Source organism: Corticium candelabrum, chromosome 5 (assembly GCF_963422355.1).
Source record: "Corticium candelabrum chromosome 5, ooCorCand1.1, whole genome shotgun sequence".
Taxonomy (NCBI): domain Eukaryota; kingdom Metazoa; phylum Porifera; class Homoscleromorpha; order Homosclerophorida; family Plakinidae; genus Corticium; species Corticium candelabrum.
Genome location: NC_085089.1, coordinates 4,664,821 through 4,692,440, shown reverse-complemented (window position 1 = coordinate 4,692,440; position 27,620 = coordinate 4,664,821). Strand labels below are relative to the sequence as shown.

The following is a 27,620-nucleotide window of genomic DNA, read 5'->3' as shown; positions in this document are numbered from 1 at the left end:
GACTTTTCATGTTTACAAAAGCTACCTTACGTGTCCCTCCTTGAGGATGTAAGAAGAAACGCTTTGTTATCAAGAAGCTGTTGCTCTCTCGTCTTCGTCAATGGCAGCAAGGTGACTTGATCACGTTGTGGGAAGAAACCAGGCAAGAGGGTCAAGCCTCAATTGGCACGTCAGTTGGCTTCTATCTCAAAAGTTAATGCTTGTCATTCTCTGACTTTAGCACATGAGGGCAGGTGATGCAGCATCACCTGCCCTCAAGCTGTCATGGTTATGCTTCTCCTGATGATGCATATGTGCTACAAGAGCTGCAGTCATGTCACCCACAGCATGCTCTGCCTCAATGGTCAGATGACATACCATCTTTACTAGTTGTTGATTTCCAAGCAGTCCTATCGGCTTTGGAAGGTTTCTCTAGACGAACTAGCCCAGGCTATTCTCAGCTTCGTGCTCAACATCCTTTAGATGTCATAAAAGGAGCTTGCACACCTGATGCTCAGTTGTGTTGTGACAATCTTACTCATTGGATGTCAAAGTTGTTGGCTGGGAAGAGTGATCCTAGAATAGCACCTTGGTTGTCTGGTGCATCACTCACTGCTCTCATAAAAAAGACAGGAGGTTATTGCCCAATTGCTATAGGAGAAGTTCTTTGTCGTCTCGCAAGTAGGATATGTTGTGCTTCCATCAGAGATCGTTTTCCAGATGTTTTTGTGCCTTACGGCCAAGTAGGTGTTGGCCTCAAAGGTGGTTTGGAAGCAGCTATCCACTCCATGCTTTCTTTCATTGATGCCACCTCTGCCAGAGAAGACTTTTGCTGTATAGATATGACTAATGCGTTTAATGAGTGCTCCAGATCGGCTTTTCTTGAATGCTTACGGAGAGAATTTCCACAGTTGTTTGCTAGGGCTCGGTGGTCATACCACTCACTTGGTTAGTTGCGATTTGGAAACCATCGGATTCTGTCCACAGCCGGTGCTGAACAGGGAGATCCCTTAAGTTCTCTGTTGTTTTCTCTTGTGATTCTGGAATTATTAGACTCTTTGGATTCTTATTCTGACTTACACATTAACTGTGGTACTTAGATGATGGCTCTTTCGATAGTAATAGAGAATCAATATCATCTCTATTACAAAGTGGCAAAAGGTCCCATTTTTGGCTTGCACATCAACTTAAACAAATATTGGCCTTCTGGAGACCAAACTTTTCTGAATTTCCTTTAGAAGTCAGACAGTTATCAGAAGGTATCGAGTTACTAGGATCACCAGTCCATGGATATGTCGAATTTGTTAAGACCTCCACAGCTAAACGTTTTGACAAAATCTTGGAGTCCCAGTCAAATCTTGGTAATCTTGATGACAGATTGAATTGTATTTGCTTCAAAGCTGTCAGACTGTTTGCAAAGTCAATCATATTTTACAAACTGTTGTTCCGGCCATGTTGTTGGAACAATTACATCGCTTTGATCAAGGGTTACGTCGATCTTTAGAAATTATTTGTCATTCTTTTGTTACAGATATGGCATGGATGCAATGACATTACCTATTAGACTTGGTGGACGTGGTCTGAGAGAAGCAGTCCAGTTTGCACCAGCTGCTTACGCAAGGAGTTGCAATTCTACTCGTAAGATGGTACAGGACTTCCTAGAAAAGGCTTGCATTCACTGGATATTGCAAATTTACATTTCTCAAAGCCTTTACTATCAGGAGACTCCGAAAGTCGTCTTCACATTTGTCACTATCTGAAAAGCAAACACGGTTCTTCAACTTTAGATTTCAGTACTGCTACTCAACGGCAAATCCAATCAGAATTTGACTCTGATTTAGTCAAGTACTAGTATTTGTTGAACACTGCTAGCTTACGAGACAGATCACGCTTAAATTCAATCAGTACATCTCATGCAGGAGCTTGGTTGCGGGCAATACGCAACTCTAATCTTGGCCTTTCCATGTCTCCTAATGAGTTTATTATTGCAGTACGGCTCTGGTTGGGAATCAAGATGTTTCCTTTTCCTCTGGCATCTGTCTTGTGAAGTTGTGGTCAGCACATTGACACTTTCGGAGATCACCTTCTTGGTTATAGTTTTGGTCCAGAGCGCACACGTAGACACAATGCATGCTGGAGTCGCAGCAGAGGCAGGTGAAGAACAAAGGATATTCGCCATGAAGACAGAGTTCGTACAGCTTGTGGTCTCTTTTTTACCCCGTGGTGGTTGAGACCTTGGGGCTCTGGTCATTATTCAGCATCAAAACTTCGAAGCTATTGCTCCCAAAACCTCAGCAGTCATTGGCCTTAAATTCCACCAGACTTTCCAAAATATGATGCAGCAACTTTCTATTCAATTATGGAAACATAACTCGAGAATGATTCATAAGAGAATTTAGCTTGAAGTGCAGGACGTTGATTGGGATATAGCTAGTGTAATGTAAGACTTGTTGGATTTGGGATGTTTAGGGGGTTGTTTGAGTTTGGAAAAAGAATATATATATATATATATATATATATATATATATATATATATATATATATACAGACTTGGACAAAATTATAGGGACACCCCGCTGTGGGTATGTAGTAACACAATAATTAGGTCACAATTTACCAACTATCAATATTGTTAAGAACTTACTAGTTACCGCGTTGAATGTTAGTTTTCTTGAGAATACTGTAGACCCTAAATTGTTTTCTTTACGTTTTGCATTGCGGAAAACGAGACCTAAAAGTGTATGACGTCATGATTGTGTAAGTGTCATAAGTTATACTCTCTCTGATTTTGTTTACTGGCTTTTAAAAAAGCCGGTTTAATAACGCGAAGGAAATTGAAGCCCTTCACCAGTTCCTCAGTACCGAGTGTTCCTGCCTCTTGTCCTCCTGATTACGTCCAGATGTCACAGAACACTTTCTGCCAAGTTCCGGACATGCGAGGCTGGAATCTGCTGCCACGCCTCTTGTAGAGCATTCCAGAGCTCAGCTGCAGTTCTCGGTTCACGACGGTTGGCAGCAGTTTTGAGTTTATGCCACAAGTTCTTGATTGGATTTGCATCAGGCGATTTTGGCGGCCAGTCCAACAGTGTGACGTCATGCTGGCGTAGCCATTGTCTTGTTGACTGAGACATGTGGATTGGCGTGTTGTCCTGCTGGAAGACAAAGTTGTCTCCTATCAGTGCCGCTGCGTCTGTAAGCATGTGCTCCTCCAGAACCTGTTGGTACGCCGTGCTGTCCAAACGACCTTCCAGTTTCACCAGAGACCCCACACCATGCCAACACATTGATCCCCACATCATCACACTAGCTGCGTGCTGGACCGTACGATCACAACATTCAGGGAGAAATTCCTCACTTTTGCGACGTCAAACGTACAGAGTACCATTGCTTCCTGTGCTGACTTTTGACTCATCTGTAAAAAGAACAGACTTCCAGTCATCCAAAGTCCATTGTGTGTGAGTGGTTGCCCATCCCAGTCGCAAACGCCGATGGTTTTCTGTTAGCAGTGGTTTTTTCTAGGCCTCCGAGCGTTGACTCCTGTCTCACTGAGACGACGACGGACTGTTCTACTTGACATCTGCTTGCCGGTTTCATCAGCCAGCTGATACAAGAGCAGTCGTGATGGTGCTCTGTGGTTCTGCAGTGCCATTCTCTTCAGTCGATGATCTTCCCGGATTGTCGTTGCCTTCCCACGTCCAGGTCGTTTTTCATAATCGCTGCTGCCATGGGAAAGCCGTTGCAGGCACTGATGAACCGAATTCCTGGAGCGGCGGACAAAAGCTGCGATCTGACGCACAGAATGGCCAACTGAGTGAAGGGCTTCAATTTTCCCTCGCATTTTTGGACTCACCTGTTTGCCTCGAGGCATTGCTGCAACTCGTGAAATATCGCACGGAACAAGACTCTGCAACTGCGTGCAGCTGAACGTTCAGGCTAACTTATCGCCTAAGTTTGGCGGTCTCAAGGGCAGCGGTTTTAGTGCAGCTGACACTTTGGCGGTAGCAGTTTGAGATTTTGCTACGTAAAACGTGGATCGGAAGTGGCATGTCAATGATCTTTTGTTGCTATAACTTTTGTAGTTTTTGTCTTAGCAGGATTTTTTGTAATTAATTAGTGTCGCATGATTTTTGAATACGTTGAAGTTTGTTTATTGGTTAAAATGGAAAAACAATTCAAATTGTGATGACATGCGCAAAATCAATGCGAAAAAACAGATGATTTGCCTTTTTTTCATAATGTTGATAAGAGGACCCACAAAATTGCTTTCACTCTCTACTACAGAGCATTCTTAGATTGTATGCCAAGAATGAGCATCCAAGAGCGATGAACGTGTACAAAGACAAGAAAAGTAGGAATGGCCGTCTTCCTTCTTCGAAGCAAACTAGATGCGCAGTAGGTAGTAAGTACAGCTACAATCTTGAACACAAGCTATGTTACATACTAACAATGGCGCAATCCATGAAAAAAGAAATTCGAAAACATTTGGTTTTGGTAAAGAAAAATTCAGTGCCAAAGTTAGACTAGACACAAAAATGCCAGTTGTCCCTATAATTTTGTCCAAGTCTGTATATATATACTAGTAGTGTTGTATAAGAGGAAATTGCACGGACACCCATAGTCAGTAACGGACAACTGAAAGATTAGTACGTGGTTGCCCGGGGACAACTGCAAGTTTTGTCAATTTGTCGGACACTGTATATACATACATACATACATATATATATAATATATATATAAAGCTCAAACTGTCTGTCTGTCTGTGTGTGTGTTCGCGTTTGGGGGCCACATCTTTTGTCTGTTTGCAACCGAAATCGGTACACACACTTGACATGCACAGGGGAAGGTTTGCGTAAAAGAATTAAGAAATTATGGACCGGGTCTCCTCTCGAGGGGTCGACCCCCGCGTAAAATTTCTTGATGACGCTAATGCTACACATTCCAGTTCATTTGAACACAAGCCCACACCAGTCCTGTATAGACCATATGCATCGCCGTCCTTCTCAAAGCTTCGAGCAATCGAATATCTCTTGCCAACGAAACTTACTCTTCTATCGCTTGTGTTTCTCTCCAAGTTCTGATTGCATTTGCACCGAATCCAACCTACACGTTTTCTGCAGCAAGCGCTACACGGGGAGTGTGTCGATTTCTATTGAAACAAGCGCGAAGAGCAAGATTCGAATTCATTCAGCATATCCGGGACTTCGCAACAAAAGATTGCACGTGATGTGTCCACAGATCTACCTTTACACTACAGTATCTTGCCCGTACGAAGGACGGGCCATGTATATTAGTATATATATAATATACTCTATATGTATGCTGTATAATATACTGTATGGATACCGTATAATATACTGTATCTATCTATCTATCTATCTATCTTTATATATATATATATATATATATATATATATATATATATATATACTACTATATAAAATTGACGGTGTTTGTATATATATATATATATATATATATATATATAATATATATATATATATATATATATAATATCTAATATATAAAGCTCAAATTGTCTGTGTGTGTGTGTGCATGTTCGCGTTTGGGGGCCACGTCTTTTGTCCGTTCGCAACCGAAATCGGCACGCACACTCGGTACGCACAGGCGATGGTTTGTGTAAAAAAATTTAAAAAATTACGCACCGGGTCCCCTCTCGAGGGGTCGACCCTCGCGTAAAATTTCTCGACGACGCACACGCTACACATTCCGGTTCATTCGAACACACGCCCGCACCGGTTCCGTGTAGATCCTATGCATCGCCGTCCTTCGCAAAGCTTCGAGCGATCGAATATCTCTTGCCGACGAAACTTACTCTTCTATCGCTTGCGTTTCTCTCTAAATTCTGATCGCATTTGCACCGAATCCAACCTACACGTTTTCTGCAGCAAGCGCTACACGGGGAGTGTGTCGATTTCTATCGAAACAAGCGCGAAGAACAAGATTCGAATTCATTCAGAATATCCGGGACCTCGCAACAAAGATGCACGTGACGTGTCCACAGCCCTATCTTTACACTACAGTATCTTGCCCGTACGAAGGACGGGCCATGGATCTTGCAGCAAGCGCTACACGGGGAGTGTGTCGATTTCTATCGAAACAAGCGCGAAGAGCAAGATTCAAATTTATTCAGCATATCCGGGACCTCGCAACAAAGATTGCACGTGACGTGTCCACAGACCTATCTATACACTACAGTATTTTGCCCGTACGAAGGACGGGCCATGGATCCTAGTATATATATAAAGCTCAAATTGTCTGTGTGTGTATGTGTGTTTGCGTTTAGCGGCCACGTCTTTTGTCCGTTTGCAACCAAAATCGGCACGCACACTTGACACGCACAGAGGAAGGTTTGCGTAAAAAAATAAAAAAATAATGCACCGGGTTCCCTCTCGAGGGATCGACCCACGCGTAAAATTTCTCGACGACGCAAACGCTACACATTGCAGTTCATTCGAACACACGCCCGCACCAGTTCCGTGTAGACTGTATGCACCGTCGTCCTTCGCAAAGCTTTGAGCAATTGACTATCTCTTGCCGACAAAACTTACTCTTCTAGCGCTTTCGTTTCTCTTCAAATTCCGATTGCATTTGCACCGAATCCAATCTACACATTTTCTGCAGCAAGCGCTACACGGGGAGTGTGTTGATTTCTATCGAAACAAGCGCGAGGAGCAAGATTTGAATTCAGTCAGCGCATCCAGGACCTCGCAACAAAGATGCACGTGACGTGTCCTCAGACCTATCTTTACACTACAGTATCTTGCCTGTACGAAGGACGGGCCAGGGATCCTAGTATATGTATAAGTTTGATAGCCGGCTAGACTAGATCACCCACGAGGCTAAAATTTGGGGTACAGACGTAACTCAACATGGGTAAGAACATGGGCAGGGTGGCGTCGTCTTCCAGCTTTTTCAGTCGGGTCCCCTTTTGGGGTTGCATTGTACAACGACATGATGCTGTTCATCATTCAAGAAGAAAACTGAATGCCCCTGATAGACTCAATTTGAAGGAAGTTCCGTTACTTGAACTCAGTCTCATTGGGTAGTTTTGTTTTCTCATAACTAAGAGTGCAATGCTCACTTTCAATATCCATTGTTTGTTCACATACCATTGTTACGTCACAATGCTATAGCTATCCAGCAGTCCCATCACACTGCATTATCTGAGCAAGCTGTAGAACTACATCCAGAACAAAAAGATAAGAGTTTCTAAAGAAATATTGTTCAGAGCGTAGGTAGGTTGGAAACATGCTGAGTATATTATTTAATATCCTAGGAGGACTCACCTCTACTCGCGAGCATTGGATAACATCAAACTACGTTTGGAGCAAAGACGTAGAGGTCCAATGGTCAGTGCGTTTAGATTGGAAACATGCTGAGTATATTTTAAAGCATCCCATGCAGGAGGACTCGCATCCACTTGCAAGCAAATTGCTCTACAACGGCTCATCGGACCTCCACCAAAATTAAGCTGACCTTGGACGGTATGCACAGAGCGTGTCGTTTATTACCGGCGACGTCAAAAACGACAAGATATTTTTGTTTAGGATATCTGGGTATGTAGAAATATGCCTATCTTCGGTTTTTCTGAGTACGCTTACCGAATACCTGCCACATTTGATTCGTCTGTTTCCTGCAACGTCAGCAACATCTTCGAAGTGATAACATCCATTAGGACTGTTGAATGGCTCCGAGAAGACTCACTGAAGAGACGTGTGACTGCATTTGCACTGAATCCAACCTACACGTTTCCTGCACCGAGCGCTTCACCGGGATTGTGAAAACATCGAAAATGGAGAGCAAACAGTGCGCTAATCATGCATGCTGCATGTCAAGCTACTGAATGCATCCTATGGGTGAGTAAGAAACTGCATATGACTTTCAAGTTTCTGTTGCCCAGATATGATTTTAAACATCAAACTACATCTTGAGCAAAAAGATAAGAGTTCTGAAAAGAAATATTGTTCAGTGCATAGGTAGGTTGGAAACGTGCTGAGTATATTCTGAATTATCCCAAGAGGACTCGCCTCTGCTTGCGTGCATCGGACAACATCAGACTACATCCAGAGCAAAGACGTAGAGGTCCACTTTAGTAATTGTCAGTGCGTATAGATTGGAAATGTGTGGAGTATATTCTAAAATATCCCAGGAGGACCCACCTTCACTTGCAAGCGAATTACTCTGCAATGGCTCATCAGACCTTCACCAAAGTTAAGCTGACCTCGGACGGCACGCACGGAGCGTGTTGTTTATTACCGGCGACGTCAAAAACAACAAGATATTTTTGTGTAGGATATCTGGGTATCTAGAAATATGCCTACCTTTGGTTTTTTCGAGTACACTTGCTGAATACCTGCCACATTTGAGATACGCCTGTTTCCTGCAACGGCAGCAACGTCTTCAAAGTAATAATTACATCCAATGGGACTGCTGAAATGGCTCCAAGAAGACTCACTGAAGAGACGTGTGACTGAATTTGCACTGAATCCAACTTACACGTTTCCTGCACCGAGCGCTACACTGGGAGTGTGACAACACCAAAACGAAGAGCAAACAGTTTGCTAAATCATGCATGCCTGCATGTCAAGCTACTGCATATATCTTATGGGTGAGTAAGAAACTGCACGTGACTTTCAAGTTTCTGTTGCCCAGACGTATATCTCTGAACGGGAAAGTTGCTGCAAATTTCTCAGAATGGGATACTCGGTGAAGTTTTCATTTGTCTTCAACGGGATATTAACTAATTAGCACATTCCAGTTTATTTGAACAGATGCCCACACCAGTCATTTGAACTGAATCCACACAGGGAGTGTGTTGATTTCTATATATATATATATATATATATATATATATATATATATATATATATATTATCCGTGTGTGTGTGTGTGTGTGTGTGTGTGTGTGTGTGTGTGTGTGTGTGTACACGAACCTCAAATTTCTCTTCCTCACGGCCATATTTAATGATAAGACCTACTTCAAAAATTGTTTTTATGTCGACTACAGATCAGTATAGGAACGATTTATGCAAGTGACCAAACGGCGACGAAAAGGTTTTGTTGCGCCATCCTTTTGTATTGTAGCTAGAGATTATGTGTACTTGACAAGCGAGGAACACCTTCAGGAGTTGAATGCCACCTACAGTCAACTGTTCACACGTCCTCTACTTTACTAAAGTCCGTCACTCTGACTTCTCCCCTCCTCCTCCTTGAAGCTCGTGTGGTTCTTGTGTGGGCAGATGTTCTCAGCATTTATCCAATGAGCAATATAGTAACTAGCATAAGGGGTGGGTTTGTTTTCCTATTGAAGGCTGTCTATTGGTTAGAGTAGCTACCTAAACAATTTGCATAACATAGTTGGCGGAAGTTCATCTGCAACGGACACCCAAAGAACGGCATGATCATGAGCTCTAAAACGAAGTGTTTAGCGATTAGGACCTTGCTGTCAAAAGTTAATTCAGGATTTGCTGAGGGAGAAGTCAGCGTGGACAGACTTTACAAGTTTGCATGTTTACGATAATTTTCATGACAGGGTTTCAACAAATACATGTACTGTCTAGCTAGGGCGACGCATTTCAGTAGGTTACCATGGTCTGCAAACTCTGTTGCGATGTGTTACTCACCAACGTGATGTGCCTACGGATACCATAAACTAGTATTTTAATTATTGTTGCTGAGCATAGCAAGGCTTCTAATCGGGGTTACACAACAGAAAGAAGCGTGGCCCTATATGGTTCTCCATTAAGCTCTCAGTGTGTGTGTGTGTGTGTGTGTGTGTGTGTGTGTGTGTGTGTGTGTGTGTGTGTGTGTGTGTGTGTGTGTGTGTGTGTGTGTGTGTGTGTGTGTGTGTGTGTGGTGCTGTGGCTCAATTGGTTAGAGAGTGCGTTTGGAGAATGGAAATATCTGGGACCTTACAGGGTTAAAAGTTCAAGTCACAGTGATGGCGAGCTATGGCATAATTTCCTTGTGCAAGCAACTTACACACAATTGCCTTTCTTGACTTAGGAGTATAAATGAGTTCCTGGTCTTTGACTGGGGTGGCAAAGGCCTCTGACTACAACAAAGTCCATCAGCCACAGGAGTCCAGGTGGGACTTCAGTGCCCACACCACAGTTGGCGTCGCATTCGGTGCTTTTGCGAGCACCTGGCCAGGCTCCAGGAGATTGCATAGCGTGGCCCATAGCTTAGATTCTGAAAGAAAATGGCTGTGAAGCTCTTTAATGATTGACTTGCAGGCGTAGATTCTCATATTCACAGCCCAAGGCAGGTGCACATACCAGAGAGCAAGTGTGATAGGAAATTAACATGTTGCTGCATGCAGTGTCAGAGATGTTTGACTGCATGTTGGTGATGTATCTATTAGATGAATTCCTACTGGGGCCACCTAGGACTTGCTTACCCTGTTTGTTCAAGCTTTTTTTGTGTTTTTGTTTTTTAACCATGCGCAATGATTTCTGTGCAATAAGGTAATGAGAAACATAAAAAAGACAGTGTAGCCTACACAATATTACTCAAAAGACCAGCTCTCAAAAAGTGCCCAGTCAAAGCCTCACTGGCTTCTGCACGTGTCCTGGATGCCTGTGGTACATCATGCTATCCAAACAAGAATACAAAACTGTTTATGTAATAAAAAAGAAGGGATGGCTGTCTACTTTAAGATAGTGCTTGAAGAAATAGAGGTTGAAGCTTTTGCAGACAAGTACTATACTTTATATCTGAAAAAATTAAGCCAATATTAATCTCTCCCACAATTAAATCCTTACTTCACTCCTTTTCCAGCAGCCACCTTGAAAGCAAAAGAGTGAAGTAGGGATTTAATTGTGGGAAATTGTAAAGTCTGAGTACTTGTCCGGGAAAGTTTTGACTCCTATTTCTGCACTACCATAATTATTCTAATTGAATGACCTTTCTTACTAAAGTGCCATCTGGAGTTGCAATTATTTATTAGGCTCTAATTAGAGCGCTTTTGGAAACAAATTGTTTTTAGAGGCGCTTAACTAATTAGAATGAATAGACAAGCACATTACAGTGCTATGCCCTTGGCCAGTGTATGTAATCACATATCTCGTCACGTGATAATGTTTTGCATACTGAGGTTCCACTCGTCTAAGCTAAGGTTTCCAATGCATTCGTTTAGCTAAACACAGGTGCAATCCAGACTTGCGAGTACTTACAGGTCAGTCAGTTCAGCCAACAAACAGATGCGCTGTCATGGACAATGCAAGTTCCCCTTTGCAAATTCCCATGGAACGCCAAAGTTTTGTCGAAGACGACACTTGTGATTTTTGCAACAACACCCCAACCACTCAGCCATGTGCATGCACACTGAAAATTCAAGCTGTCAGACTGCAGAACAAACTACTATGCTGTGGAACAAAATGTTATACATCAGGTACAGCTACACGTACCCCATGGCACCTGAATTCAGCACCTTCGCTCTCTAGACGCTTGGTTGTTGGTGGAAAAACATCCACGTGCAAATGTAGACGAGGCATTGTTTCTATGTGCTAAACCCTTATGTAAAGCAAAGGACTAAACACCATGTACAGGACGGATGCCCAATGACCGAATTCTCGTTAGTAGCTACCAAACAATGAGAGTTGGATGGAGCCATGACATCATGTTCATCTATTGGTCGGTAATGACACCACTTCTTGTCTATTGGTTGGAATAGCTTCATTTGCAACTGCACTAATCGAGTATCAATATGATAGTAAGGTTCTACCTAGGGTCGCACATCAGACGACTACTATACTCTTAGCCCGGATATCCAGGCCTTGGGTAATCATTGCAAAACAAGTAACAAAACAAGTCTTGGTTAATTGCTTAAATGGTGCATTAATACTGTATCCTGTAACATTTTCTAGATGGTAATTGAGGAAAAGGTTTTTTGAAGATTTGTGAAGCACAGTTTAGGATGCACCTAACATATTTTCCGTTCTTCCTAATGGTGTAGTACCTTACATTCTACAACAAGCCCTATGACCTTAATTATCTAAGCACCCCTCTAAGTGAGGTGCCTTGTGGAGCCATAATTATCTTTACACTCTAAAAAATTGGAGAGTCATTTAGATTGGTAATTATTATGTAGAGGCACTATAATTAGAATAATTACGGTAGCTTAAAAGTAGGCAGCCATCCCTACTTTGTTTTTATTTATTACATAAATATATTTTTGTATTCTTGTTTGTCCTTTTTATAGAAACACATGCATTGTTTAAATATAATTTGTAGTATATTTGAGAATTAATTGCGTATATTGCTATGTCAATGCTGCTACTGTAATATTATATACAGAAGTAAAATTTCATTAGGACCAGGCATTTCTGTAACAATAATGGTGCATAAGCTAATTTATTACAAAGAAACATTGTTACAACTCATAGTATGTTTGAGAATTGCTTAGACTGCTATGTTAAGGCTTCTACTCTATACAGAAGTAAAGTTTCATTAGTACCAGGCAATGTAATAGTCTCGCACAGCCAGCCCCTCCCCTTTTTGACTTTCCTGTATCACAAGCTAATTTGATTATGATATGATAATCGGCATGTACATGTCAGTTTTACGCAAGCAGGACTCGTAGTTTCTCTACTAACAGTTAGAAAGAACGGTCTCTATCACATGCACGTGCACATTTTCTGCGAAGATCTTGTGAGGGACGCGGAGACCCTGTTTCTGGGACCACACAGAGAATGGAAAAATCCAACTCAACTGTGGGGCAACAAGTTGATCGGCACTCAGATCTGGCAAGTAAATTGATGGGCGTTTTAAGTAATAGGCAGAGAACAGGAATGCGAGGATCCTGTGAGTGACACGAAAATCTTGTGAGCGAACCGAAGATCCAACTGGCAAGTCGATCGTCACCCAGGTTTCATGAGTAGGCTAAATCGTCGAGTGTTTCAAGTCGTACGGAATGAATGGAGAAGCAAAGATCCTGCATGTGAGCAGCTTCAAGAACAGCAAAGATTCCACGAAACTGGCAAGTTGGCACATGCATGTGACTCTATGCCACACGCAGAGAAAGGCGTGGTAAACGGTGTGTCAAATTTCACACTGAAAATGTCATCTCAGCGTCGTCTAAACGTGCTAGTGCCAAAGGGATAGTCAAACACCATGGCTCCTGTGTAGCCAGGCAAGATGATATAGAAATTGGAATTTTATGAAAGCTTTTTCCAAAGTGAAAATTTGGATCAATATTAGCTATTGGTGCCATCCCTACTTAGAGAGTGCAAACGCACTCCCAGATAATGCATTACACTGCAATACCATAGTACCTCCCCACACAACCCAAACAGTTTGTGTGCTGTCTCTATTTATCGACCCATTCTTCATAGCGTCTTGGAGGGTTTTTTGTTTGATCTCCCACTTCTTCATAAAGTTGTTTCTTTAGCACGCTGGGTACTTGAATCCTCCCCAGATTGAGAACAGTAGCTAGAACTGCCCTCAGCAGTATTTTGGATGGGGCCACCTGTTACCGCCTTATGTTTATCGCCAGTGGTTTGACGTACAGCTGTCCTGGTTTGCTTGCTTTGTCTGTTCAGTCTGTCACGCAGCTGATTTAAATGAGTATTCTTTGTTCTTCCTTTGTTGTCGAATTTGACTGACAGTGTCTGTCATCAACACCTTGATTACTGTTCCAGCTTTCCAGGATCTCCTTTCTTTACTCTTTGATTGACGCACAAAGACTAAGTCATTCAATCGAAATGGAATGCAATAGTGTGATGTACGATCGTGTGTCTGCATGTGTGATTGTCTGTCCTGTGACATCTTAACTCTGTCAGGCAACTCTGTCCTTTTTCTCCTTTTGGCTTTGCTGAAGCAAATCCAGTGAGCACCAAAGATTTCAACCAGTAAGCAATTTTGCTGGAGATTTATTTGTGGTTTGGAGCATCGTGTTTCTATAGGCCGCAAGAAAATCATCAACGTCCTTTTGTAAGGTTGAGTTTTCATCTTCTAGGCCCTTCCGGACTACTTTTTTTGAAGAATTGAATAAAGTGTCCACCTGTCCATTACTGCTTGGATGATATGGTGGAGTCAGGGTATGTAATATGCCTTGTTGGTGGCAAAAGTTGTCAAATTCTTTATAGCAGTAATGGAGGTTCGTTGTTGCTTGCAATCTACCTGGGTGTACCAAACGAGTCAACCTTTGCTGAAGATTCGGTCTGTTTCTGTTGTACTCACTGGCCACTTTGAATGTGCATCAATCGCGACAAACCACATATATTTTTGGCAAAGTCAATATGTATCTTTTCTCAAGGATGTTGAGGAAATTCCCATGGGTGTAATGGAGCTGTTGAAGGGTTGTTTCTGTGCCGGGCACACACTTTGCAGTTCTTTACCATATTTAGAATGTCATTGTCAATCGCCGGCTACCATACATATCTTCAGGCTAACTTCTTCATTCCATCTGAGCCCACATGAGCATGGTGTAGCATCTGAAGAAGGATTTTGCGAATAGCTGTTGGAACTACAGTGCATATTTCTTTACCACACTTTAACAGACACTTATCATTTACAGAGAGTTGATGTCTACATGACGCATACGGCTTAACTGGCACATGTAGTTTATCAAACCAGCCTTTTTTGATATTCTGTCTAACCTCCTGAAGAGTTTGATCTTGTCTGGTGTATTTCTGAAGATGATGATACTGTATAGGACTTCCTTTAATAACTTGCTGCTCAAGATTTGTGACGTAATCTTCTATTTCTGTCTCATGTTGACTACATTCTTGAAACGAAGCATCTCATCCGACAGGTATTCATGACAACACATCTGCATAGCAGTGATCCACTGATCTACAGTATTCAATTTTGAAGTTGTATTGAGATAGCTGCAATGCCCATGGCCCAAATGATTAGTCATTCTGGTTGGTGTTCAGACTTTGGTAGCATCAAAAATTGAGACCAAAGGACAATGGTCAGTTTGTAAAGTAAATTTTCGTCTTAGAAGATAGTGATGAAACTTCTGTAAGCTGTAAACAATTGACGGCACCTCTTTTTCGATTTGTGAATAATTTTTCTCGGCTTTAGTGAGTCTTTGAGGCATACTCAATTACTTATTCCTTTTCATTTTTATTGCAATGAAATATGCAAGCACACAAACTCCTCCTTGCTATCGTCATGCACAAGCGATTCCAAGCGGCAACTTCTGATCATATTTTGCTAAAACTGGCAAGGAAGTCAGCACCTTGTTAATGTTATCAAAAGCTAACTGAGCTTCTTCAGACGATACCCAAGGGACATCCTTCCTTAGCAAATTATTCAAAGGCGATGTGTGATGTGCTAACATGGCAAAAAAATTGATTGCAGTAAACTTAACAGTCCTAAAAAGAACGTAATTTGCCTTGATTGGATGGACGTGGCATTTGCTGAACTGCTTGATTCTTGTTGTTTGAAGCTCTTATTATATGCCCTAGGCACTGTATGGACGACTGAAAAAAAACTTGCATTTTTCCTTGTTAAGACACAGACCATGTTGCTGAAATGTTTGAAAAACGTTAGACAAGTTCCTTAAATTGTCTTTATCATTTGAACCGGTAGCAAAAACATCGTAGAAACAATATGCTACTCCCTGAACATTTGCCAGAACCCTGTCCATTGCTTCTTGAAAAATGGCGGGGGCAGAACTGACTCCGAAAAGTAAAGAACGATACTTGAAAAGACTCGTATGAGTATTTATCACTAGGTACTGTTGACTCTCTTCATCCAAATATATCCATCCGAAAGATCTAGTGCTTGACAGAGTTAAGATGTCACAGGACAGACAATGACACACACACACACACACACACACACACACACACACACACACACACACACACACACACACACACACACACACACACACACACACACACACACACCAGCACAACACAGCTGGTTTCAGTAACACGCAGATGATTTGATATGCCTCTAATTAGCTACAAAACGGTTACTGACAAACAAGTAAGAAGTAAGATTTATGTACTCACAGCTCAAATGAACGGTACTTCAAACAGTCAATGGCCTTGCATGAAACAAATCACTTATCGTATGGGCAAATCTCGGGTATATTGTTATTACACCTTGGGAGAGTGGCTGTTAATACTTCGAAGCCTCGGGAGTTGTCTCGGAATTAGCTGCCACTCTCCTTGGGTAATAACAATGATATCATTGACGTTCCCATACGATAACTAGTAATTGTACTACTGCTACTGAACTGTGGGTATTACAGTACCTAAGCCAACACTGATTACATAATTCTTATAAAGACTTTAAGATAAGTTTTGCAGAAAATTATGACCAAAGCTGCCATTTTTTGTTGCAGTTGTCTGATAGATACCTAAAAATTTAATATTTTGGTTGCAGTGGTCTGATAGATCAATACATGAAAATAGAAATGTTTTTTGTTGGAGTCTTGTAGCAAATTGAATGTTGATATAGTTAGAGAGTTATATGCCATTTAAAACCATTGATTAGATGACAGTAGGGATCTAGGTCTATTCGATGTAACTTTTTGTGCAATTGAAGGCTATATGTTCTTAATTTTTTTGATCTCTTTTTGCCACAATTGTGGTACACTATTGTTGGACTTGAATTGCATGTACACTCAGAACTGCAGTGTAGTCATGACGTGTTAAGCTGTGCTATAGGGCACAAGGAGTGTATTTTGGTAGAGATGATTATTGGAAACTCAAATCAAGACCTAAATATTCATTTTAACATCCTATTAATGAGTTTAAGCTTTTGTGAATTTGAGCATTTAGTTGCTTTGAGTTGCACTCAAGGAGTATGTTTCTTATTACACCATGTCAGTGCAAATTGGGCAGAGTGCATGTATCTTAATTGTTTGTTATGTTTTAGGATTTTGATCTGGAAGTTGACAAGGACATTCTTGACATGCCACCATCTTGGGTTGAGCAATTGGATATATTTCGTAGAGGTCTTTGCATTTAGAAATAGGTGTTCATTGTTGCTATAAGGTTGCTTACTGTAAAAACTGCTTACATTAGACATACAATCACGTTGTCCTGGTGGTAAGAAGATAACATTATACAAGAAAGCCAAGCTCGAGAAGTTTGCAGAATATCTAAACACTGATGGCATGACATGCTCACTAACTGTGTACAAAGACTATCATTGTAAGATTTGCTAGTGTTGATTTGTTATTGTTAAACGTTAATTATTTGTTTTTTGCATGTTGGCAGTAAAAGATGTTGTGGAAGTACATCAATGGTTTAGTCATCGAGAAGACAAGCTTGTATTTAGACAAATAGAAAAGCAAACCAACACTGTTATAGAGCAATTTGGTCCAGGTCGACCTCAGTTCTTGAAAGGTTTGTTGTGTAGGTTATTTATTGATGGGATGGGCTTGTAAGCTGTTAGCATACTTGCTGGATAGAGTTGGATTGTAGTAAAGGTTGTAAGAGTGGTTTAAACTTCAGGTATTAACATATTGGTGATAATATTGTTATAATGAGAATAAATACAGATATGGGGATTGCAGTCAGCTAGTGCATTTACGGTAGCAAGTAGCTTTATACATAAACAATACTTGTATATGAATGTACACGTTTGTGCATGTGCTGTGTACACAAATGCACACGCACACACATCTTTTCCTCCTCCCTTTTGTATTGCTGTCGTATTAAATAAAGTAATAAGAAACAGTCACGCTATCCCCATACAGGGAATAAAACGGATAAGTCCTAAGTTTGTAAATGCAGAAACTTTGTGCATATGAAACAATCTGAGAGGCTTGCAAGACCTCTGCAGTTGCGCATGAAAGAACTGAGTTTTGGTGACGCCATTACCCTGACGTCCTGGGCCCACACTCAAAACTGTCCTTTCCTGCCATGCCCTGTGTGTGCCATACTCCTTGTCGTCATCATTGTAGATCTTTTCGGGCATCTGCTAGGTCTTATGAGTCAGAGGTACTGTAGCTGGATGGAGGCAAGCAACTACACAACACCTCTCCTTGTGTTTTGTTGACCTGGAGAATGCATATGACTCAATTAATCGTGAAGCGTTATGGGGTCTGCTCTACAGTTGTGTTATCGTTTACCACCCAAAATATTGAACATCTTGAAGGCTTTCCATAAAGACACCGGTGGAGCTGTGAGAACATATGGCAAAGTCTCCAAATTGTTCTGGATTGGAGATGGTGTTAGGCAGGGTGATGTGTTGGCACCCATGCTGTTTAATCTAATTTTTGATGCAGTTAACATGTCTTTGCAGAAACACCCGGGGGAATGGAATGACCATCTTGTCATCTTGTTCAAACAAAAGCTGAGTTAGTGGGAGTAGAAAGCAGATGACAGATCTTGATCCCAAATATTGAGAATGCAGATGGAATGTGTCTGCTTAGCAACTCCATGGATGAGTTGGAAGAGATTACTAGAGGTACTGTACATCTGAGCTGCAACCAAATGGGCCATACTATCAGTGCCCAAAATAGAAGAATTCTAGCCATTACTAACAAACAACTTCCAAGAAGGGTCACTTTACAGAGTACACACAAATGGACCAATGGATTTGCCCTTTAGTACAGTACACTAAAGATACCACTCCCAGCCTATTTCTAGATGGGGTCTCCGGTGCTACTCAGAGTTTAAGGTCGCACTAATGTCCTCCAAGGTGCTTGGCCAGAGCATCCAAGGGCACTGAATTTGGAACAGCCTTGGGACTGTACCTCAAACCCACATGTACCTGTGCTGCATGATGTTCTGCGAAGCTGGTGGCTTCGTCTATGCCCAGTCAATGACCAGGTACTCATTTATACTTCTGAAGCAATTGCGTGAGTTCCTTGCCTAATTGAATTACACCTGCGCCCATCCTGTACTTGAACTCGTGACCCAAAGGTTCCAGATGTTTCCATTCTCCAAATGTGCTCTCTAACCAATTAAGCTACACACACACACACACATACACACACACACACACACACACACACACACACACACACACACACACACACACACACACACACACACACTGGCCTACCACTATAACTTTTGCTGTGTAAATGAAGTTCTTGTTGCAACTATACTATCCTTTGTACTGCATGCTTTCTACCGCACAATTTGTGAGTTGCTGGTCTAGTAATACACAATCATGTTGGTACTGTAGGCACTAATTAACTACTATGAGAGTCTCAATACAATTGTTTGGCATTACTGTGGCTGCATGTAGATTATTAATTAAAAATCTTGAATTGGAAGAACGCGATTTGGATAATTTGAAGAAATAGCGGTAATTGATTATATGTAGGTAGGTAGACATTATTTGCTATTTCTGTGTACATGCACCATTGGACGATCAATCATCATTTAAGAAAATCCAAATCCTGTATTTTGCTGGAATCTACTACATTTTGTGTTTTTGCTGCTACTCTGTGTTTTCTTATAGAACACAAATACTGTATGGACAGCAATGGTTCCTATACTACTCGGACAATGACTTTTTATAGCAAGTGTGATTTCTCTGTGTTCAAAAACAACCAAATTTGGTACGTTTTTATTGCTCTATAGAGTACGTGCAGATGGTTTGGAGACAAGAGTGAACACAGCAACTGAACTTACTGAACAGTACATCGATAGACCTGACTTCCTTTGCTCTTTTTCTGTGGAGTTTGGGCAGGGTCTATCTGGTGGCAATTACTCGGAAGCACCTATCGTAGTAGGGCTAATTTGACATATTTTGAAATATGTGTTTATCAACTTGTCATTCATTATAGAAAATGACTGAGAGATACCTTCGGAATCTGGACAAGCCAGCATCAGAAGATGTTGCTGAAAAAGTGTTTAATGTGGCTGATGACAAATACCATCTGACATACCATCTGGATGATGAGAAGATTGCAGCTAATAGGAGAGACTTGGCTAAACCTAGCGCTATGTGCACGGCTAAGGAAGGAGTTGTTGTATCACTTACCCCAGATATGATACGTTCCTTTCAGGTAAGAAGTGAAACTTGCATGTAATATCATTACTGTTTTTGCTGTTAGATTTTTTATGCTTGGCTTCGCTGGTCTAGTTTGTGCTTAACCAAAATAAGAAATAACTGGATTTACATCTGCACAATGACAGTATGCTTGCTGTAAATTTCTTTGTAGAATATATATACATCCTACGATTACGCTTATTAATGACTCTGCAAGCATGTGGTCTAGCGACTCTTTCTGTTCTACTTGGTATCAGCATCTTTAGTATGTAAACAGTGCAATGAAAACTGCACATGCTCTAAATGTCACATGATCATATTTGTTTATTTCTATTTTGGTTGGTCAGTCCAGGTGTCATGTCCAAATATCCAGGCATCAAAAAATTAATTGGTCTGGTGTTATGATCATTTGTTTCATTGTATTAATTAATGATTGTTGTCTCAATGAATTCTTTATTGATACACAACTGAGAGCTGTAATAGGCACCTTTTACAGTGTGCAAGGTATACAGTTACTGACAGCTATTGTGCATCATCTATCTTCAATTATAAGGCTACACTGTTTTTTGTATGTTTCTGGTCACCCACACGCGCGTAGGTTTCACTCTGACTGGAGGAATAAAGAAACATTACACGACTTGATCAAGAATAAATTCTAGTTAGAATAGTAGTGCTGTGAAATAGCTAGGAAAGATTGTAAGGTGGAACAGATTCAGAAGAACACAGCTGTGAAGCAAGCATAGATTCTCATATTCACACCCCAAGGCAGGTAGGTGCACATACCAGAGAGCACTTGTGATAGGAAATTAACATGTTGCTGCATGCACAGTGTCTGAGAATGTTTGACTGCATGTTAATGATGTACTCTATTAGATGAATTCTTACTGGGGCCACTAAATTAAACGACCTTCTTACCCTGTTTCTTCGAATATTTCCTTTTTGTGTTTTTGTTTTTTCCATGCAGGCATTGATTTCTGTGCAATAAGGTGACGAGAAACATAGAAAAATGGTGTGCCCTAAATTGTAGATAATCAGTGAATCTAGATAAGTGACATTTGGATAAAGGGAGTTCTACTGTGTATGCTAGTTTGCATGAAGTATGAAATATATATGTTGTTCATAAAGTGCAGATTTGGACAATTCATGGATTGCCTGTTCAAAACATGGATTGCCAATACAAGCTATGCATGAAAGGTGCAGGGTCACGGTTGGACATGCACACTTCATCACTTTGAAAACGGTGCACTTTTTTAAACACGTAGTAACTGAGAGGACTTAAACATTCTAATTTGCACTGAAGGCAAAGCTGACTGAAGTCTCTCTATAGCTTGAATTGGAACGATCAAGACGTTGTAGTATGAGGTTACGTTAGATCGTGTCTGGTAACTAAATTCTAGGTGTTTTAGATGTACTGTAGTTTTTGGAATTTTTCATCTAAAATCTCAAACTGACGTTGCTACACTGCAGTTTCAGTAAAATTAGACAAACACCCTCACACTTTAGGTCAGATCGGGGTTCCTTATGCTATGCACGTGACCAGAAAGGACACATTACGTTCCCATACATTACATCTGCCGTAGTCACGTTTTCCTCAGAGTAACCAAGCGCACTCAGTTGACAGTGAGCGCCAAACTTGTATTGTTTAAAGCTTACACTTTAAACAATAACAATAAACGTCAATCGACACCTAAATCGCCAGTTTTGCAGTAGTTTCGTCTATTGACCTTTACGCATGCACATAAACAGCATTTGAAGGGCTTACTCTCAATTGAAACTGATTATTTTGCCAGGACACTTGAACATGTTACACTACGCAAAAGCTGCCTCATTTGAGATCGGATCAAGTGCGTTTGTCCAACCGTGACTTTGCACCTTTACCCTAACCCTAGACCTAACCATAACCCTCAAATTACTCGGAAAAACTAGAATTCTGCAGTGTGTCCATATCCACGCTTTGTGCAGAACATATAAAATAACTTTTCCTTAGTAATAACTTTAACTAATAACCATTTACTGACTAAATTTTGTTGCTGCTTTTAGTTATACCTGACATGCTTGTGGAAATTTGACTACTCTTACAGTTTTGTAGAAAATTCAACTCATGTGCATGACTAAACCATATGCAATGCATGTAGTGGTTTAAATGGCTACTTTACGTGTAGGTTATGTGATGTATGAAAAGAAAAGAAGAGCATAGACTTTCAGAAAGCAATTGTGTACTATACTTGGGTTTCTGCAGATGCAATATCTTGTTAAAGTTGTAAATGAGCTGTTTTTGCATGGTGTGAGAGCATTTGTTTTTTACTCTGAATTGTTTGGCAAAATGTTATCAACCTGCTACTTGTTACCGTTATCATTTATGCCTTACCATTGTATCATATCTTTTGTTCTTACATTGATTAAGAAAAAGGCTTTTTGAATTTCAAATTTAATTAGTTATTTTTAAAGTGGTTTGGGTGTGGTACCTGATGGAAAGTTGGAGCTAAATAAGCTGCAATCTGCAATACTCAGAGTTGCTCAGATATAGATCTTTTCCTCCTGACATTGGTGATATGAAACCCTGCGGTCAATACACTCAGATACATAGGGCTCTGACTACACTTTCTGAAAACCATGTGTTGACTCTGCAGACTGCATCTTGCTGTGCATGTGTGATATGCATGAGGTCAACATGTGAATTACAACCACTTGTACTAGGAGCTATAGCATGTCTACTTGCCATCCTGCACATTTTTCATAAATACATCTTTTAGTTTTGTTTGTACAGATGACAGCATGGACAAACCTTAAAAAGTAGCATGCTCCATGCAGCTCCGAAGCAGTGCAGCCTGGGGAGACCCCTGATCTTTAAGTCCATTTGGATGAATTGGTTTTGAATACACAGGTTGATAGAGATGCCAGGGATCCAAAACTACTTCAATTGTATGATGACTTGACAGAGCTGATGGCAACTGAAGAGCAACGGATAGCATATGTTCAACGTGTCAAAAAGGAAGTTTGTAACTATATTTATTGGTGTGACTGGTTTTGTGATATTTGTGAGTATAAAGGTAACAGATATCATTGAAGCTCGAAAAATTGAGGCTCAACTGAATAATCTGCATGTGTCTATCTACGACACAACACGAAATGATAGTGCTAAAGTTACAAGACTAGAAGTGGTAAATGTGTGTGTGTGTGTGTGTGTGTGTGTGTGTGTGTGTGTGTGTGTGTGTGTGTGTGTGTGTGTGTCATGTAGCCAGCCCCTCTCGTTTTCTATTTTTGCTAGGCAGGGAGGGTCTGGCACAGTGTAAAGTCGTCGTGTTGCCACTTGTACAATAAATGGACAACTAAGACCGGATGAGTCTGGTACTGAGTCAGAGTAGGTACATAGCTCTTATCTACATTGGCTGGAATTTTTTTTGTCTTCTTGCAAATTATGTTGTCATGTGAGCGGCGCAGTCATGTCTCTGCTGTGAATGTGTAACTTTTATGTGTACATAGACAGCACCCAGGGCGTGGACGACAGCCTAGACGTAACTTACTAGTGTCGATCAAGTGCTCTGTCTCCGTTCAATCGGCGTATTTACCAGCACTTGAACCTACGTAAGTACTAACGCAATACAGTAAAGGATGGCAAGAACCGAACGTCAATCTTCAGTTATGAACATCAATGTTTCTGGGTCGACCTCTAGCTAGCACTAGACGATAAAACATGAGCATAAGAACACACACAACAGTTCGGGCAGACAGGCAAACAGGGCGACTGAACGGAGACTGATCGACACTTGTAAGTTACGTCTAGGCTGTTGTTGACTCCCTGAGTGCTGTGTTAAGGCCCATCCACACTAGACCAAAATGCAATCACGATCGGATTGCGATTGTGCTGATCGCGATTCGATCGTGCTAGTGAGTGTCTACACTGCACATTGAAAACAAACCTCCATCTCTTTTTGGTATCACGTGACTTATGACCGACATGTACGTGTGGATTTTTGCTTGTGGAATGTGTTGATACAGCGACATAGGGTGAGTGAGAACGAAGATGAGTGAGCAGGGCTAGATGTTCCAACTACACTTGCAGCGTACATGAATGTAACGCCCACCTAGTTCTAATTGAATCCAACCTGATTGCGATCAAAACCACCTCCCGATGTCGATTGGATTTATCGCAATTGGATCATGATTGGATCGTGATCCAGTTGCCAGTGTGGACAGAGCTTAAGTACACATAGAAGTTAAACATTTGCAGAGACATGACTGCATCACTCACATGACAACACAATTCACAAGAAGACGAAGAGAAGTTAATCCAGCCAGTGTAGATAAGAGATAAGTACCACTCTGTGCCAGGTTCATCTGGTCTTTAGTTGTCTGTTTATCGTACAAGCGGCAACCTCACCAGACCATCCCCACCTACCGAAAATAGAAAAGGGGAGGGCTGGCTACACGAGACAGTGTGTGTGTGTGTGTGTGTGTGTGTGTGTGTGTGTGTGTGTGTGTGTGTGTGTGTGTGTGTGTGTGTGTGTGTGTGTGTGGTGCTGTAGTTCAATCGGTTAGGGGCCGTCCGTAATTTTTGTATTTTTATAAATTGGATTTGGGACAAATTGCTGTTGACCCACCCATCCACCTCGAATTTCATTCCTAGAATAATGTGACTTGACATAGTCCCGTATTGACAACTGACAAGCAAGCAATTTTATAATAAATACAGTGAATGATCTCTATTACAATTTTTCAACTACATCTATATTGTGAAGGTTTTGCATATCAAACATTTTTAGCAACTAACCATCCCATGATTAGATAAGCTGTTCCAACGTGAATGCAGCTAATTAGGCATGGTCACCAAATTGTCTCGTTGAAATAACACATGGTTGTCAGCTGGTAGTGTTTCTGATCATTCTGCTTCTTCTGCACTGTCTACAGCGTCTGTACGAACATTACCGTTCGCTCTGTGCTCTTGCAAGGTTTGTAAGTTCGATTCCGTGCTTTGGAAGCAAACTTCTTCTTCTAAGACTTTCTAAACTTTAGCAATTATTTGTTTTTCTGGACCTGTAATTCGCCTGCTGTGCTGTCACAGTGCAAAACTTCATAAACGGAGCAGCTGTGGTATGCCTGACTTGCACGTATAGATAAGTGGGGACGGGTTAACTTCAAAGTGGTTTTAATTGGCATTGTAATAACAACAGCTGTCCCTTATTTGCTTCATCTGCTAGGGCAACAGGAGCAGAGAGTAGTCTGAAGGCGACAAGAATATAATGATGTCATTGAATTTCATAATTTTAAAAATTCATATTTAGGGCTGACTCACTCGCCTTTCATCCGGAATTTGAATTTATAAAAAATAATACAAAATTGCAGACAGCCCCTTAGAGAGTAATCCTATGGAGTGAGTACATTCAGGACCTTGCAGGGTTGCAAGGTTAAGTCACAGTGACGGCGATCTATGGCATGATTTTTCTTATGCAAGAAACGTACAACACACAATTGCTTTTCTTGACTCAGAAGTATGAATGAGTACATGGTCTTTGACTGACGCTGTAAGCATGCATATAACATCAGTCATGGGGTCCAGGTGAGACTTCAGGTGCTCACATCACAGTTGGCTTCACAAGCCAGTGCACCTGTGAGTGCTGTACCTGGTCTGGCAACAAGAGATTACTAGTGCAGGCCCAATGTTTCTTCTGAATAGCGTATGGGAGCCCAGCTGTAAGGCTGGGGGCGTGACCAAGAAATTGGCAGCTCCTGATGTTTGTGGTTGTGGTGTGTGTGTGTGTGTGTGTGTGTGTGTGTGTGTGTGTGAGAGAGAGAGAGAGAGAGAGAGAGGGGAGAGAGAGAGAGAGAGAGAGAGAGTGTGTATTTAGCACTATATGTTGACGTCGTACAGTACTGGACAAAAGTTTTATGCCGCCCTCCTTGAATGCTGAATACGTTCAAAGTTATCTCTAGGTATCTTGTATAGCATTCCTTTATTTTCTATTGAATAGACAACTGTTCAGGTACACGTAGAAAGCGTTAGAACTTTTTGTAAATACCAACATTACATCATTGCTAACATTAAACGTCTCAAGTCTACTGGTTGCTATGAAAATGCAGCAAGACATGTGGTTGCTATGCATTTGTTGTACTGCTCAGTACAGGAGGTTGACTTCTAAGATTTTGAAGTGTTTACTTCAAGACTCTAATGGCGCTTCCATGTCAACACATACTGCTAGAAGAAGGCTGAATGAAAGTGGGCTGAGAGGTTGCATGGCTGCGAAGAAACCTCTTCTTACTGCTGTACATAAGAGGAAGAGGCTTGCATGGTGTAAGGAGAGGAAGGCGTGGACATCCAAACAACAGGCTAGGTTTTGGGGTCTGACAAGTCTATTTTTGAGCTTACTCCTAGCAGGAGTTAGTGGGTCAGACGCAGGACAGGTGAAAGGTACTCTTCAGAGTGTGTTACACATCTATGGTGAAGTACGGTGGAGGGAAGGTTTAGGTGTGAAGTTGCATGGCTGCTTATGGCGTCTGAAGTGTGAAGGTGGTGGACGGTAGGCCAGATGCTTACCATGGTAAGCACATCCAACTGATCTCAGGCACTTTGAAGAATGATGGAAAAAGGCTTTGTGGGGAGGATTTTGGTTTAGCAGGATGGACCTCCATGCCATACTGTCAGAATAAGAATGGCATGGTTTGAAAGACATGACACCAATTTCTTCCGTGGCCACCTCGGTCTGCTGATCTCCATCTAATTGAGCATCTGTGGAATGAAATAAAATGTAGATTGGAAAAAACAGCCTTGCAAGTATACAGATGAGCTGAAAATGCTGTTTGTAGGGCATGGGAGAGTGTTAGTGACGATGCAACTAAAAACTTGGTCGACTCTATGCCTTGTAGATGTGTTGCTGTTATTGCTGCTCATGGTGGTAGCATAAAGTATTAGATACAAATTCTTCACCAAGTTGTGTATAATCATTGCTACATGTTTTGGGCCAATTTTAAGCACTGTCATAATTGAAATAGTGGACTAACATCTGTTAGGCAGAAAGGGGAGGCATGGCCTAAAACTTTGTGAATGTTCCATGTCATGCTATTACAATGTCATATCATTACATACAGGAAAGAAAGCAGCTAGAGGAAGAGCAGGCTCGGAAGGAAATGCAGATGGATTACTTGGCACCATTTTTGGCTCAGGTTGGTGACCCTGAGATAATGACACGGGAGTTGTCAGTCAAGATTAGAGACAATTGTCTGCATGATCTGAAGCAACGGCTTATCGATATTGCAAACGTTATTCAAAGCCGTTTTGAGAAGGTATGTATTTCTTGTGTGCACTTCCTTGGTGTAGACATAGTCAGAAACTTTTCCTCATGCCAACAGGAAACTCAAGAGCTTCAGAGGCAGCAGGCATGGTATCAACAAAATCAGACGACGTTGAATAAAGAGCAAGAGGAAGACTACTTGTCCTTCTGCAGTGAGGCTATGTTTCGTATCCACATTTTAGAAGAGAGGCTAAACAGGTATTCATTAGTTTTATCATATACATGTGCATAAGTGGTTTATGATAAGTGTGATTAGACATAAGACTGAAGCACCAGAAAAGTACAAGGCGATGGAAAGAAAGCTTGCAGAAGAGCCCAGACTTCAGGTCAACAATACCACAGCAAAGTAGAAATTTGTAACCGCTTGATGGAAGGATTATGTTTGTATTTGTCAGTACAGTACAAACTAAATTA

General features: G+C 41.3%; 1 protein-coding gene across 1 annotated transcript; it reads left to right on the top strand.

The window, feature by feature from the left end:
- The first annotated feature begins 236 nt into the window (after nucleotides 1–236).
- On the top strand, nucleotides 237–27,620 carry LOC134179584 (dynein regulatory complex subunit 7-like). The gene is made up of 15 exons (XM_062646520.1): nucleotides 237–927; nucleotides 1,080–1,140; nucleotides 1,380–1,466; nucleotides 1,511–1,625; nucleotides 16,843–16,921; nucleotides 16,992–17,120; nucleotides 17,187–17,315; nucleotides 19,387–19,450; nucleotides 19,509–19,656; nucleotides 19,715–19,936; nucleotides 22,805–22,915; nucleotides 22,971–23,081; nucleotides 27,004–27,198; nucleotides 27,265–27,404; nucleotides 27,463–27,620. Exons 1-15 carry the CDS (start codon nucleotides 237–239, stop codon nucleotides 27,554–27,556), a joined length of 2,376 nt encoding a protein of 791 aa, XP_062502504.1. The 3' UTR covers nucleotides 27,557–27,620.

What these genes read in the sequence shown, in the direction of transcription:
- LOC134179584 (XM_062646520.1), top strand. Translation starts at nt 237, where the DNA reads ATGCAGCATCACCTGCCCTCAAGCTGTCATGGTTATGCTTCTCCTGAT. An exon ending in AAGTTACAAGACTAGAAGTG is followed by an intron (nt 23,082 to 27,003) that starts GTAAATGTGTGT and finishes CATTACATACAG; the next exon opens with GAAAGAAAGCAGCTAGAGGA. An exon ending in TTAGAAGAGAGGCTAAACAG is followed by an intron (nt 27,405 to 27,462) that starts GTATTCATTAGT and finishes AAGTGTGATTAG; the next exon opens with ACATAAGACTGAAGCACCAG.